Source organism: Sander vitreus, chromosome 11, assembly GCF_031162955.1.
Source record: "Sander vitreus isolate 19-12246 chromosome 11, sanVit1, whole genome shotgun sequence".
Classification (NCBI taxonomy): domain Eukaryota; kingdom Metazoa; phylum Chordata; class Actinopteri; order Perciformes; family Percidae; genus Sander; species Sander vitreus.
In genome coordinates this window covers 21,516,566-21,533,467 of record NC_135865.1, presented here as the reverse complement: position 1 = coordinate 21,533,467, position 16,902 = coordinate 21,516,566, and the positions used below count along the sequence as shown (strand labels likewise).

General features: G+C 40.5%; 1 protein-coding gene across 1 annotated transcript in view; it reads right to left on the bottom strand.

Annotated features, from left to right (window-relative positions):
- The window catches only part of clybl (citrate lyase beta like), a 57,439-nt gene that overhangs the window by 16,773 nt on the left and 23,764 nt on the right, over window positions 1-16,902 (bottom strand). The window contains exon 2 of the mRNA XM_078262336.1: window positions 8,053-8,266. Within this exon, the coding sequence (XP_078118462.1) occupies window positions 8,053-8,266 (214 nt within the window). The remainder of the gene's footprint in view (window positions 1-8,052; window positions 8,267-16,902) is intronic.

The following is a 16,902-nucleotide window of genomic DNA, read 5'->3' as shown; positions in this document are numbered from 1 at the left end:
GAGGAAAAATAAAAAGGTCTCCATGAGATGAAATGTGTATTAGAAAAGGCATAAGAAGGGGTAGATTTAATGTTTCTAGAAATTAAAAGTTGTGGGTATCAATTGCCAGAGAAACAGCAAAATACATAAGACTAATGGCATAAATTAGGATCATTTACAAATTACAACATTAACAAGTCAGTGTTTTTCGTCTGTCTGCATTCTCAAAAAACACGTACTGTATGTAGAATGCAACTTTTATCACTGACAAGGTGCCTTCAAACAGTATAGTGCTGTGTCTTTTATTCTGAAAGTATATATAGTCCTGTGTGAAAAGAGTGGGAAACAAAATGAGAGTAGGTTGTTTTTCCTTCTTTTGGCGTTTTGCATCCTGCTGTGCATCTCGCGATGCCATTTAAAATGAGCTGTAGACTATCGCTGGTGAAGGCTGCCTGCCTGAAGTGTGACTGTGTACGCACTTGTTCATCTGTCTGTGTGTTTCGGTGGGTGTGTGCAAGGAGGCTTCAAGTCATCGTGGATGGGTTTTGACAAGTGGCACGCTGCCCTACAGTAAGCTAGAGTGAGATGACAGACTAATTCAGGCTACATTGATAACTGAGACGTAGCAGAAGGAGATTCAGGCCTTCACTCTTGTCAGTTGGAGGCACACTGTGGTATCCGTTATCCTGTCAGGGCAGACAACAAGACATGACTAGCAGGATAGAGAAGAAGGAATTTGTAAATAGTGAAACCTGCTTGTCATTGTTGGTGAAAACTGACAGCCGGAGGTGGAAGAACATCTAGTTATTACTCACTATTTGTTCACTTTAATTAGCCATGAAAATATCTCATTACAGCTCTTTGGTTACAGTTCATTACAAGCTGCATTGCAATGTTTTGGGGAAATTAATTCCCAAGGCTATGTATCCATTTTGATGGAAAAATGAAGGTAAGTTCCATCATTCAGTATCTTCACATATATAATCTATTCTCTGCAGAATTACAATTATTTTGTTCATTAGTGATTATGCATCAGTTGGTTTCCTAGCGTTTTATGTCTCATTTGCAACTCCCAGTACAGCTGTCTCCACCAACATAGTCTGTCTAATTTACGGTTTGCCCAGACTACTCACAACAACTAACACAGGCATTATTACGCTTAACTTCACATCTCTCTATTAGCTTTCTTTTAAATCAATGATTCATTTTTAGACTGTTGGTTATTATTATTATTATTATTATTTTTATTATTAATAATATTATATTTAAGTGACTAACATTTGGCTTTATTTCTGAGCTTTGAAGTGCATGAGCTGGAGTGCATTTTCAAATCATGACCCTATCAGGTATTCCTAAATTTAGGCAGAACAATATCTGGTGTACTTCAAACAATATAAGGTTTGCAGATGCGACCCATGTAATGGGTAAAAATACCAAGCAAGAAATAAGTAAAAATACAACATGATCTATGGCTGTAGTGAAGTAAATAATGCACACGGTCAAAGATAACTAAAGATTATGTGTTTCACTTGACTGTGTTTTATCAGCAAAACTCTACACATGTATAACAAAAGCTTCAATAAAATAGTTTTTTTTACTTTTCCAATACAACATACTACAAATCATACATCTGGATCCAATATATCACCCCAATATGCTTCCAAAGTTAGTCAATTAACGATAATATTACCTAGCTTCACCATATGACAGCTCTTGAGTACAAATGAAACTGAAGCTGTACCATGTGGAGAAAAAAAAAAAAAAAAAAGACGTCTTGGAAGATCCGTGGAAGGATGCATTTCTTTTTAACTTGGTGTCAAAATCAGTTAATGTGGCCAAGGGGCCAATAAGGTAAAGAAGGTGTGAAAACACAACAAGTGAACCGCAAACATGTGTCTTGAGCCCACATGTGAAAAGAACAACTAATTACATGACAACAAATGGCCAATGACGCGTGAATTTGTGTTAGAAGTAATAGAAGACAATTAGGTTTCAAATAGCTAGCTGGGGTCTGATTACGTCAACGTGCCTTGCCATTAATTTAAATTAAGTAAAATTCTTGCAAAATAAGAAGTATAGCATTGCTGTGAGGCAACATCTGCTCCATTCCTTTCCTTCTCCTCCAATTCTTTAATGTTTTCCTCTCCTCGTCGCCTTCTCCATCATCACTCCTCCTACTGGGGTTACTCTCCGAGTGTTGCGTTGCGCAGCCCACGTAGCACAGAGCGGCTCTGCCAGTGAAAACACAAGAGTGTAACAGGATAATGCGAGAGGGAGAGAGGGCCTCTCTGTTCTCTACGTCTCAGCATTTTCCGATCCCTCGCTCGGCCTCAATCCTCGCCCTTAACCCACGGTATCTGGATCAGCTGCATGAGAGTGTGTATCAAAAGTTACTCAAAAGACCTGAGAAAAGCTCAAATGTAATCTATGACTTATATCTAAAAACACGTGACGTGAGAATAAAGGTTTACAACTTTCACTCCTTTAAATCCCTCCACTTTCTATGTGCTCCAACAACGGACAAGCCCTCTCCACTCCTGAGCAACGAAAGCTAATCGCAGCGCTGTCATCACTCTCTTATGCACCCTGACCTCTCGTTCGCCGATCATACCCTCCCAAAGGACTCCAATCGATACCTGACACATGACACTTAACACACACATACACTGTGACAAACAGTGAGGTTTGTATTTGAAGAGCTTTCTGATCTGGCTGGGACAGGGTCTATTTTCTGGCTGAGCGGCTCACATCCCGTTTGTGAGTCTTGGCAGCCTGACTGGGAGTTTCTCTCGAGTCTCCTGGGTCCTCTGAGGTGTTGAGCGCGCAAGTATACAAGCACACGCACACAAGAACATGTAAATACACGGATGTAAATACACGCACACACTGACACACACTAAATACGAATGTTCAGTATTCATAATTCAACTGGCTAACATTATTTCCCAGGAGCTCTTTCTGTCAAGAGTTTAGTCAGTTGAATCCACTTAAATGGAGAGCAGATCTTTCAGTGTCCTCTGGAATAACACAGTGAGCATTGAACTGAGGTCATGTATCAGTTGACAGTTGGCTGCATAATTTATGTTAAGTTGAAAATCTTTGGTGTCAGACACAGTTCATGCATAGACCATAGCTCATATATTGACTGCACTACAGCCAGAAAAAGTTAATAGGCCGTAATATTGTCACCCATTCTACAATGTACCATCTACTCTTCCCACAGCTGCTCTCACTGTAACCACAAACGCCCATCTCTGGACAGGAGAATGACCAAAAGAGCACAGGGGACATCCATGTACTCATAAAACTGTAAAATCCAGTGAGTGACGGGTTTCTGGCTTCCACATGGGCCCAATAATAATTAATAAAGTTATCTTAGATGGTTTATACACCTTCAGGTAAACAAATAGTATATAAACTAATTTTAAGCGCTAACAAATAGTCCTGCTTCTTTAATGTTCTGATAGTGTATGCAGCAGACTGGTCATACTTGACTGATTTACAGTGAGCTGCAGACGGTTTGCATGTGCATGTGCTTGCGTGCATGTGCATTTGTGTGTGAACGTCTGTCCATATGTGTCTATATGTGCACACTTGCCTGTGTGTGCATGTTTGTGTTCTGCATGTCTTGTGTATTTGCAGGGGCGTGCTGGTGTGCAAGAGGTGCTCCCCGTTGTGTCGGCCGTGCCACCATGCCATCTGGAGAGGAAATCGAGTGTGAAGTACAGTATAGTTTGGGACCAAGCTCCGTGGCAGCGGCTCAGCAGTTAGTTCATTAGTTCCAAACTTCCAGGGATTAGGGGAGAATCTCTACGGCAGGGAGGCAGGGGGGAGTCAGGGAAGATGGAGGGACCCATGTGGGGAAAAGAGAGGGAGAGAGAGAAACACCAGGAGGAATACTGGACCATAGGGCACTAAGAGACAGAGAGAGAACATGAGAGAGAGAGATAAACAATCTTAACCCTGAGGACCCTGGCGAGGGGAGATGAGCGAGAGAGAGGGACAATGAAAGAACAAGACAGCGAGGGAGAGAGGAGGAGAGAGGACAGGTGTAGCCGTCAGTTCCGCTCCGGGGTTTCAACCTGCCCTCCCTCTTCCTCCACCCCACTGATCATACAGATATGATGATATGTGTAAGAGTGTTAGAGCAGTCAGCCTTATCTTTCCTCCCCTCTCTCTCTCTCCTCCTCCTTCTCTCCCCTCTGGGTCTGTGGTGACAGTTAGCAAGCTCTGGGTGGCTCCTACCCTTTACTCCTTTTCTCATCTCCCTGCCTCGTAAGCAGCCAGCATTACTGCCAAGATGGAACGCAGACATTTTTGGAGTCAAAGCGGCAGGCAATTAAAGCAGGCACTGCCGGATTTCAATTTTCAAGGGGAGGGGGTGGACTGACCTTCATGGCGTACCTTTTTGTCATGAATATCCTTCCCTGTTTTAAGGTGAATGTCACAGATAATGAAAAGAATACATTAATGACCAAATAATAGGAGGATGGTTGTGGGCAGTAGCCCCATTTGGGGCCTATCCATGCACCCGGTAACTAACCTCGCATTTCACCTAAGCCATTGTTGCCTTTATCAAAACAGTGGTTCAGGATGGCATTTAACAAGCTCAGTCTCTGCTTTGCTCCCTTTCTTTGATTCAGTTGGTCCCAGAACATATCTTAATCTGGCATACTAGGAGGTCAGGTTAGGGGTAATATTTTTAAATTACCGTCAGGGGCTCTACATTTTTCAATGCAGCTGGGTATTTACTGACACAAGCAGATGCAAAGTGTCCAGCAACATGTGCATCTGATTTGCATGAAGTGTGGCAATGTAAGCTCTTTACATTAAATTTATTTGGCAGTTGCTTTGGTCCAACACGACTTACAATAAGTGCTTTAAAACTCAAAAGTAACATGAGCCAGATGTCATCAAATATTAAAATGCAATCATTCCAAATGAACACTTTCAAAGTTTTTAGAGACCTACGTCGCAAGTGCTCAGGGATGCATGGCAGTGCTTACGTTGCACGGCATCTGGATTCTCGCGATATCATGAGATCACACGATAATCACATAGCACCCAAAAATCCATATTGTCAGGCTTTAAATAATGAGTTTTGTGTCCGAAGCACCGTGGTCCGGACCAATCAGCATCGTGTGAGGAGCAACTGGCAGCGAAGGCAGTGGTTTAGGTGTGACAACACAAAGAGGCAACGTTCAAAACAACAATGGCGGCTCCTAAAGAGGTTAGCCTAGATGCTGCAATAGCATAATTTATATCAGAACTGGAGAGTATTTCTTTAGTGAAAGAAGAGCAAAGAACGGTGTTTTGCCCTTTGCCCGCCCCTTTCCAAACAGTTTCCAATGACGGCTATTCAGGTGGTTCGGTGTAACAAACCATCTTGTGCGTCAAGTTGGGCTCGGGCTTGTTTGTATTTCTTTAAACCAATCGCAACAATCATGGGCCACGCTAAACTCAACAGGAACACCATAAAATATATTGCATAACTTCAAACACATACTTCCTCAGTGCAGGCTTTTAGTAGATTTGGACAAATGCATTTTGACTGTTCAACACCTAAATAGGGGGAGCAAATCCTTGGTAAATATTCCCCTGTGTATGTAATAAAAGAAGACAAGATTTTTTTTTTTTTTTTTTTAAAAAAGAATTTTCAAAACATTGAAAAAGTGAGAAAAAAAAATTATGCCAAATTAATTTCAAAACGTTATAATCAATATCCAAAACAAATCTTAGCAGTATTCCTGCCACACACACAAACTAGAAGCACTGTTCATTCCAAAGTTAAAAAAAATTAACATGTCTTAAGGGAAGGTATAACTACACAACAACCCCCATGGATTTCCAATTGCCACAACGGAGAAAGAAGCTGAGAGTGTGGGAAGTGAAGAAAGGGTGCCAGTAGGAAAGGTACATTATGTTATCGAGTAAATAACTCATTTTTACATTACACAGTATGACCTAACAACACATAATAGGTTACAGGATTGTTGCATACTGTGTCTGCATCTTTTAAAGCCAACATGGACCTATGGTGTCAAAAACATTTTTTGCTTGTACTGTGAAGTGCTGATGTAGCCAGATTAAAGAATGAGAAAGTAATGGGATTAATAGGCAGGGAACTATTGAGGTACAGTTAGTTAGTTAGCATTTTGGCCCATCCCACATGGGATTACAAGACACCACAAATTTACTTATATAACAAACATCTTCCTGTCGCATATACAAATCATTCGGAGAAATACATGAATACAAATATATACATATACACACATATATATATATATACACACGTACACACACACACACACACACACACACACAAAATTCTCATCTACAATTCATCTCGATAAAGAGCTTTTTTCCCTCTTCTCCCAAGCTTAATCTAGATAATTGGCTAATTTATATGTTTCATATGTGAACAACCATCTCAGTCTTTGAGCATCATCCATATTTACCAAGTCAATCGCTGCTTTTATCCTACGAAACAAAAACACGCTGTTCACAATAAAAAGGACAATAGAAAACAAAATGGAACTCATTTTCTATATCATTCAAACAACACATGGGACAGATCTGTTTTACCTCTTCTACATTAACATATCGTCGTGTTTCAATAGTCAAAGGCAAAACACCAGATCTCACTTGAGCACATAAAGATCTTTGCCTTTTTGACAAATTATATACAACATAATTCTCAGTGCCATATTCTGGTTTTATCATTACAAAAATACGCAATTTTGGCTTAGCCCATATATCATCGGCCCACTGCTTTGTGTCTTTAGCAAACACTGATTCTTTAAACAAACCAATATTCAGCTTTTCTTTATTAAGAAACAACTCACCAAAACCATAATTACAAAACTATTTGCACATGTCGTTAGACCAAGGACCAAGAATGTGTTTATCCCAGAGAAATATTTTCCTTGTCAACCTATTTGCGTCCATATCTAATAGACGATTCCATAACTGGGCCATACATATCTTCCAGCGAGCCTCACATGATTCCCATCCCATGTCTCCCACTATCGCAATACTATTTTCCAGAATGTATTGTTGGTATTGTTTGAGTGCTACTAGTGGAAGACAGAGAGGTAAGCGTGATGAGGGACAGGACATGCTAATGTAATTTACTCCTTCATTTTAACAGAATGTACTGTACCAGGGCCTCCTGTACATATACAACCAACCAGCTTATTTCTAACAGAGGAAATGCCTTTGAAAAGGCGAGAACAAAATGAATCACATCATATTCAAAATTCACAATTGTCAATTCTTTCCTGCACACTCAGACTTTAAACTTTAAAAGTTGTAAGTAATGTCTTATGTTTTATGTGAAATAAGTGGGTTGGTAAACAAAATCGGTGGGTTGGAGCAGGATACTTTTGTTGGAATAAGATAGAGACATGGACCTGTCACATGCTGACAGGCTTACATCCACCATCTACATTCTCCTCAAGCCTGAATGGCTGCTTCAGTGCTGCATTCCTCTCCACATTTCCCCTCTAACACATAATAAAGACAGAAGCTCTGACATCCACCAACTCCATCATAGGGTCACAGTTTTAGCCTGTCAGTCACACAGGCCATCATCTTATTGTCTTTGTCTACTACAGGAACAGCCTCCAGCCATATCAATCATCTTTATTATCATGACTTAAAAACCTTTGTTAGTTAACTTTTTACCCGGGCCCCTTCTTTATCCCACTCTCCAATCACAATTTCATGGGCAGTTCAGCAGGGCCAATGAGGAGGCTGTGTGGGCGGGGGAAGAATGCTTTTAACCTGCTGCATCTGGTGCTTTCCCACTGCTCACCCAGTGGGACATGGTCACCTTGTTTTAAAAGGACTCTGATAGGGGGCCACCACTGCCTTTATACCATCATAATAGGGTGAAATGTGCTTGCTTTAAACATCTCACTTAGGTAGTTTGCCTTTCGGTGATTAAGACCGAGCACCTGTCTGAAGGAGGGAGATGGAATTAAAATCAGCCAGGATCACACAGCTGTGCATGTGTGTTTGTGTGCTCCCTCCTAAAGAACATACAAAGCTGCATGTGTATTTGTGTACCTTTTTACTGAGGGCCACACCATCCTCACAGTCCAAGACCGCACAGTCGACATCCAGCGTGGCTAGTTTCCTCAATTTTCGCTCATCATTGCCAGGGCAGTAGAGAACCGCCCTGCGGGGTATGTAGCGCAGCGAGGGGCCTGCCGACTGATGGTGATAACGCCATGCTTCGGTATACAACTGCCAGGCTGCGGGCAGGAGCCAACCGCTCTCCCTGTCAACACAAATATAAACATACATAAGCACACGGTGGCACACAGACATATACATGAGTTTGTGTACATTTCATAAATATACACAACACTCAGTACGCACAAATACACATCTTTGGTGCATACATTACTCATGAGAACACACAGTATCAATACAGGGCTAAGGGCAATGAATAATTAAAGGTTGTTGCTGCATTCATCTTCATAATATCTACAGTGTTTATATAATACGCGAGGAAGGAGGCCTCTTCCAACAGACTACAACGAAAGTTTGGAAACCTTTCATTTTGGGAGTTCTGTTTGCCCTTCAGCTGTCCATTGAAGTGGATGAGAGACATTGACCTGTGCTTTGGCACCCTTTGTTGAGAACAAACTCAACCAAACACTGAGCTACTCATATGCTAATGTTGCCACACTGCTAAATATCTAGGGAGGGCAGGAAGTGAATGAGTAGGGGTGTTAGCAATGGTTGGAGCTGAGTCATGGAAATATCTAGGATTAGGGAACACAGAGTAGCTGTGTTATTGTAGTTTTAAAAAGGCCAAATTCCGTACCTACATTACTACTAAAGGTGCAAAACCTACTATAGATGATTCTGCTCTATAAGTGACACTGATAAAATGGATAGACATAATTCAAATAATTAAACATTTGCAATGCCAATCATATTGTTGTGATGTATGCTTCTATTTTTAGAAGCATTTATTTTCTAAGCAACATGAGTAAGTGACTGTGTGCTGCAGCAAACAGAGCGAAAACGTGCATCAAGTTATTCATGTTTTCCAGCCAAACAACATAAAAATACAAATGTACTTGGATTGCCACACAATGAAATGCCAGGTTGACCAGTTGTTGACATAGACACACACCCACACAACTATGTGCACCAAAAATCACAATCATTGTACACACGTAATTAAAAACAAAATTAATTATTTGTTCTGTCAATCTGGCCTCTGAAACTACTGGCCCTAATGAATAGCTAAATGTTTAGATCAGATACATCTAATTACAGCCAGAAACAGCTTCTCCCACCACTAACTCTCAATGGGTATCAGAAGCCCTTCTAGGGATCATATTTGTAATTAGTGTCTTTGCCAAAGGAAGACAAGAGAAAAAGAGGAAGAGGGGGGTATTCCTTCTGTTGAAAAAGGGGGCTGAATTATTCCCTTTTCTTGCCTTTTGTTCTCTAAAAAGGAGTAAAAGTCGCTTCAATAGCCACTTAATCCAGTCAACTACGCTTCCGCATGCCCTCCAGTCCCAATCAGGCCTAATCTGCACTGAGAAGTTGCGGTTGTAGCAGGCAATTTAAAACCCAATTCAGGTTGCTTCCAGCATTTTAGTGCTTCTAAAAAAAAAAAAATAGTGAGTCTATTTAGACTAGGACCAGTTCTCACCAAATATGGCAAAGGTTGGAGGAAAGACTTTGGCACACCACCAGGCAAATTGTACTGTAGACCAGTAAGAAAAGGTAGAGCTCAGTTATTTCAGGGACAAAAAGCTACAGTGCCCAAATTGAGTGCCCAAAAAAAATCAAACTGCAGAATTAAGATGATATTAGTTGTGTTGAGTTGTGAGTGGTAGGGGGCTGTTGCGACCTAAATGAAATCAGTCTATTCTGTGCATACCGCTCAGGGGGAAATGTTACAAAGCCATATTAAGTACCCACTTAAAAGGCAAATATATTATAATATAAGTGAATTACAAAAAGACAGGGGCTGTAATTTAGGAGTAGGTTTCATTATGAATGAAGAAAACTGAGAACGGGGAAAGGGAGTGGAGGTGCCTTGATGTTGGCTAGACACAAGACACCAGAAGCAGAGGTCAATAATAAAGACCAAAATCAGCATTTTTCCCCTTAATTTCACTGCACTACCTCTTTCATAGCTCGCAGGAGGCCTCATTTTACAGTACAGTAAACTGGCAACTAAGGTGTAAAGAAGGAATAAGGCCGGTACATTTTTTCCATCCTTGGCATGCAAAAGTAACAAAAGCTATGTTCAATTCTCCTTAAACACATTTTAAAACATCTGAGGAGATGATATGCAAGCATGCTAACAGGATGTAGCAGAGTTTGACTGCAACTATCAGGTCAGAATATAGTATTAAAAAAAAAGAAATAAAAAGAAAAAGATGTGTGGTGTAATTTCCAGGAGCTCAAGGTGACGTTGTCAAATGTCTCCTTTTGTCCAATAAACTGTCCATAACCCAAAGATAATGAACTTACTAACAAAAAACAGCAGCAAATTGTCATATTTGAGATACTGGAAACGGAGAATCTTTATTTGAAAAATGGCTAAAATAATTATCAAAATAGTTGCCGATTATTTTTATTTTAATTGATCAATAATCATACTATTACAAATTGTTTCAGCCCTACATTACAGATGCATGATATAACGATACATTGTGTTGTTTTTGTTTCCTGTTTTGACCCCAGCAAATAGTATTTATTAATTTCATGTTTTTAAAAGAAAAGCCAATGTAGCAGCTGAACTTTACATGAAAAGGAGTGAAATTCTGTAAAGCACCATCTATTAACAGGAACCAGTTCCATCAGAGTGCAGGCTTTGTAATTACCAATGTCGAGGCCTCAGTGATGCATACTGTTCTGATGAACTGTAAACTGCTGTTGAGCTGTGGTTTCTTTGTAAAGAGATCTGTTCTTTTTTTCCAGTGTGTCAACATTTTTAACTTTCTGTGCAGAGCCCACATTTCCTATCCATTTTTGCAAAGCATGTCTTTCCTATTGTTAATCATACCTCCGTTTGCCAAATCAAATTCTCCACTGGAATTATTTTGTCACCTTGGGTCCACAATGATGTCAAAAAGCCACATATTGCCGAGTTCCACAGTTGGGAAGATGCTAGGAAAAATGAGAAACCTTACATCTTTTTCTGTCCCCAGTTGTCACCAAGATTATGTGGACAGAAACCAAAGTAAGTAAACTATTAATATGGTAGGTAGTGTACACCTAAATCAATTGAGAGTTTGTTTGTACCCTTAGAATGATGTGAATATTTTTCATCACCTCTACACCTTATTTTCACTCACAATCACCAAAAAAAAACATTAAGGTGGTGTATATGTCTGGTCATCACAACACAAATGTGACCACATCAATGAGTGTTTATTTGGCTTATTTCGTACATTTAGCCTAATTGATTTATTTTGAACTTCTTTTAGCAGAATGATTTAGCAAATACTAGCTAAAAATGGCAGGAGTGGTGGCTAATTTAACATGTCAATGTTCCCATAAAAACCAAAAAGGAACCGTTCATAAGCAGTCAGCGATAAACATCACAGATAGATTTGAGCAGAGCTGTAACCAATGGGGGATCTAGGCACCATCATCAAATATACATCACTTCACTACACTCAATCTGGATTCTTTTATTTACACCATCCCACATCTGGTGGACATTTCCCCATTATTAGATCACTATATACTTGTGTTCTATATATTTAACAGTCCCCAAAGTGCCATATGCACGTACGTTACCAATTTCTTTTCCTCTCCCCTCTTTCCCTTTCTTTTTTTTTTTACATGAAAGGTTATGATAACACAGGGCTGTGTGGCTAAATTAGCAGCTGTAAAGTGGTGGGACCTGGCCACAGTGACTATGTTTACTGGTCTGAGATCAGAGGTGTGTGTGTGTAAGTGGGTTTATATGGTGCTGGATGGGACTGGTTCTCATTAGCAGAGAGGCAGCAGTAGACCCAGGCTCAATGGCATTAAAGGGGGAGGATGAGGGGAGGATAGGGGGGGTGGAATGTGGTAAGAGGGTGGTGAGCTCTGCGTTAGGCTACATTTACATTGCTACGTTTTGGTTCTTAAGCGGAGTTTTGAGCCAAAAGTGATCAGTGTTTTAGCTCCAGTAGAAAAACTAATCTCCGTATAAACTAACATGCCCAAACCACATATCTCACGAACATTCTCGTATACTGGGCATGCGCATGCCAGGGGAAAGAGGAGGCAGCATGCACTCCGCCCGTTGCTGTTAGTTGCCATAGTAACTTTAGTAGCTTAGTCTAACGGAACAAGACTTCATGACTGATAAGACCCAATCAGGCAGCGAAACATTGGCGTCAGTGTCGGTGTTGCCAAAGGTCTCCGTTTGCGGCGGTTGAGACTGCAGCACAACCCCAGGGATTACAAAACCAAAACTAAAGTATATTGCACTTCTCAATGCTGGGTGAGCAGCTTTTTACATGCAGCTTTATGTCGGTCTTCCTCCAACACCGTAACTTGGAGTGCAACACGGACAAAGCAGTTCACTGATATACACTATCAACTGATCTTAAATCCAACAGGATAGCCTCTGATGATCTGACACTCACTGTACGCCTCTCTGTAGTGCCTAACTACAATAAATCCACCTTAGACCACATACCCTCGAACTACACATCTTATCTTCACCACTCTCACACAACTATGACACTGATGATGCACACATATTCAGCTCCTGTTTTCCTGTTTCATCTCCTTATCTCTGAAATCCCCTGCCATGTAATCCGGACAGGTGCAATAATATTTCTCAAGGTAACAGGTATAAGCATGTCACTAAGAAATGGCAAACTATGCGAGGACCTGGGATTTCACAGATACACATGCTTCTATACACACGCTAAGTTTACACCAGCTTTTGCTATCAGTGGTGGTATGGGATGGAAACCTCCTAACATTAAACATGCAAATGAGACGATCCGGATTTTGAAAAATACTTGTGAATGTGTCTCAACAGCGGCTCACCAGAAAGACCTTTAACTTGGATTTTTTTTAAGTATCAGTCATTTCAGCAAATACCCAAGCACAACAATTGTTTACGTTCAAGTGATAAAGCCCTCTAGCGGCCTTAGAAATATGACGCTTGTTGGTCAGAAGTAAAGGAGGAAGTCAGCTGACATAATGAAATTGTTCCATCTAACAAGTACAGTACAGAGTCTTATGTGAATCAGAATTTAACCAAAATGAAAAGATCTAGGTATGTATAGTTAGATAAAGGTGTATTGCCATTAGTAAGAGAAATGCAAGTTTAATGATCTCCCTGAAGAAAAAAGGCTTTGTTTGCTATATGATTTAGGTGAGACTGAAGATGTCCATTTTATGTGTTATTGCACATTGTGATGATTTAAGGGCTAGAGTTTTTAGCACAATATCCATGATTCATTTTAGAGAGGGAGTCTTTTTGTGATGGATTTTATGTTATGTTGTTATGTTTGTTATGTTCTTGTTTGCAATGTAACGTCATATATAAGAAGTAATGTTATTGTCTGACAAATGTTTCAATATTGCAGTGGTAATTGTGGCGTCCTACGCAGTAAGTCCACATGGGCTGGGCACTTGTCTGAGCGTGAATAATAAATAGAATACTAAATAGTATAACTAAATGCCAAAGACTAGACCTCTTCAGCTGCAGTGTACCACATTCTGTCCAATAGAAATAGGGAGGAAGAGTATATTCGATCTTAATAAATATTCAACTTGACATAAGATCTGTCATAATATCTAGTCACTGCTGATAGCGGTCTGGTAGTCAATATTGTATTATGAATAGCCTGTAGTAATTGCTTCATTATCATGACATGATAATCACTATTTCGTGTAACTCTACTGGCCTCCACCTGGCAGCATAATAGCCTAATTCAGGTAGTAATATTCATCCTACCACATGAATTACAGCAGATAACAAGAGGCCCACTCCAAAACAGACCCTGACGACAGCCTCCCTCTCAATATGTAGATTTCCACAATTATCTCCAGCATGGTGGTGCAGGCAGAAGCTGTGTCTAAAATGCACAAAATTAAAGATCTGTGTTTCTACCCCACAATAATCAGCTACTTCTTAATATGCAAACTACATTTTGGGGTTTGTGGTGCTTATGTTTCCAGATTAAATTTGGTGAAAATAAAGATGAATAAAGAACAGGGAGGAAATCAATGTTCTTGAAGCATAAACAGGCTCTCTGTCTGCAGAAAGCTGTCTGCGGGTGGGAAATAAAATGGTCAAAAAGTCATCAATATTTACCTAGCTCCGTGTCCTGCCTGTCTGACACTTTTGTTTTTTTGCCTCAGGTCTGAGGACACAATTGGATGGCAGAGAAATGCTAAAAGAAAATTAACCAGAGACACCCAAGACAGGGAAAGGAAAGAATCAAACACACTTTTCTACTTTTTCCCTTCTCTGACCCCTGCTTTCTTTGCTTGCCCTCCAGTTGAAGCTCGGGATGAGCAATCCGTCCCCCTCCACATTAGATGGGGGCTGCAGAGTTTACTGGGTAGTTTCTCGGACAAAAGCTTACTGAACTTACTAACATTACTACTGAATTGACTGTACTGGAGTATTATGCTACCAAACGAACAATTGATTTAAAGAACCAACACCAGAAATTTGCTCTGGTCAGTTAAGAAAGCAACATCATGAAAATGCAATGCCATTCGCCTACAAGCAGAATACATCATGATTTAGGCTACCCACTCGAACTTAAGTCTTTGCATTTAACTAATTTAGCATTTCATTTTGGCGCAGAGATTAGGCCATCCATTTTTTTTTTTATCTCACTTGCTCAGATTATATGACCTTTGGACCAACATCTTCCTCTTCTCGCTTTAAAAAGCTAATTCCAGTGACAATGATGTCCCTCACCATCAACAATACCCCTTACTCCTCCTCCCATCCATGTCTTCTCCCCCTTTCCGGTCTCATTAGTTTGGGTTTTATGCCTTAATCTACACAATGAGGATGAAGTCATGGCGGTTATCTTCAGTAGCCAATGTCTGCCTACCTGTAATCCTTCTCAAAGTCCCCGGCTTTCTCCCAGCTCACAAATCGGCACACAATGCTTTTATGCAAGGCCTCGGCCGTAATGCCTAAAGACGACTGCAGACTTTTTTCTTCTTTTCTCATCGCTCAATGTAAAACTAGTTAAATCCCACTCCTACAGAATAATGGAGAGGTCTTTATCTGGGTCTCAGGACAGGGAAAAATCTTAATGTAAAAGATACAAGAGCTATCATTTGCAAGAGATACAAGCTGGTCATGATAACAGTCTTAATGGTGTCTGTCCAGCCATCTCTTTCTCCCTTTCTTTGTGCCATAAACAACTCAGTAAATCCATTCAAGTCAGCGTTGATTATTGTGTAGCCCATACTGTATGGGCTAAATTAATTTGAAATAAATAAATATTAAAATGCAACATTAAATGTGTGCAGTACAATACACTTACAATGACATGAAAAATCAATGAATTTATCATTAAAAGTTAATTGAGAGGGGAGGTCAAACAAGTCGCTCCATTTGAGGAGGGCATAAGGGGGTTAGCTTTTAACTTAGCATTTTTATTGACTCTGGCAAAACAAAATGAGCGGGCTCTGTAGGATTGTGCACTCCGCATTGGCCATTCAGGCCTTCAGAGCCCCATTGTAGTACTTTGAAGAGAATGAAAGGAAGCCCCACTGGTGGAAATGCAGTGGAACAGCCCCACAACAGGCCACAACTGTTCCCTTATGCATGAAAGGCAGGGACATAAAAGACAAGATGGACTTCTGAGGTAAGGCCAAAAACAAAGGCAACAAAAGTGCTGATCACGAGGGGATGACACGACTCGTCTCAGCAGAAGGAGCAGGGAGAAAAGGGGCAGGGGACAATAGCACTACCGGCCAAATGACATGTTGAAGAATTGAAAAATCCACACAAGAAGTGTCTTCTCAATTCACTAAACCCACAAGAGCTGGGTGACTGTCGGCTGGACCCTGGTCAGTCTGAGGGGGGTGGACTATAACAGCCCACAGCTTTTCTCTCTTTAACTTTCTTTCCCAAATCTTTCCCCGTTTTGGCATGCAACTTGGCAAGAGCAGAGATGGACTGGGGTGATGGCTTTAGTCTGCGCACACCAAACCGAAACCAAACCTAATCAAAGCGTGGTGGGTTCCGCTCCCGCAGCTTCCGTTTTGATCTGTTGACCGTCTGTGTGTCTGATCTGTTTCTGTTTGTGCCCTAAACACAATTATGCTACTGCCTAACCTCCATGGAAACAGTCAGATGGACAAAAACATGTTTGCGCTCATTCAAAAAGCATCTTGTTTCCAGTGAGTGGTCAGTGTAATGGCTGGATATTTGTGCCAATGTTTCAAAAGTCATACTAAATAACACTTTGTTAATGAAAACACTTCCTGTCGATTTTCACCCTGTTGGCTTCTAGGCTGGGAACAACAGTTTTTATTTTTTATTTCCCATTGTAGGAAATTAATATATTTTTTAATATGGAGGAAGCATGTGTGTGTGTGTGTGTGTGTGTGTGTGTGTGTGTCTTTAAATGGATTGCTAGGATTAATTTAAAATGCATCCATGACATTCTGTGCATGCAGTAGATGAATTGGTGTGAAAAGATGGCAATTTAAGAAATCAGCTTCATTTTGCTTACATTGATAAATGCTTTTTCACACAAATACATATATGAATTAAATGCATTGCATATGGAAAAAACATTGTCTCGGGGAAAAAAGAACCCACATATGCCTCTAAAGTAATAGCTAGGACTGACTACTTGTTGTAAGCCAAATGCTGGAGAGCGCACTCCACAGGTGAAGACCCTCCCCCACGATAGCCTGAGGCCTATCCCACAATTCTTCACACAT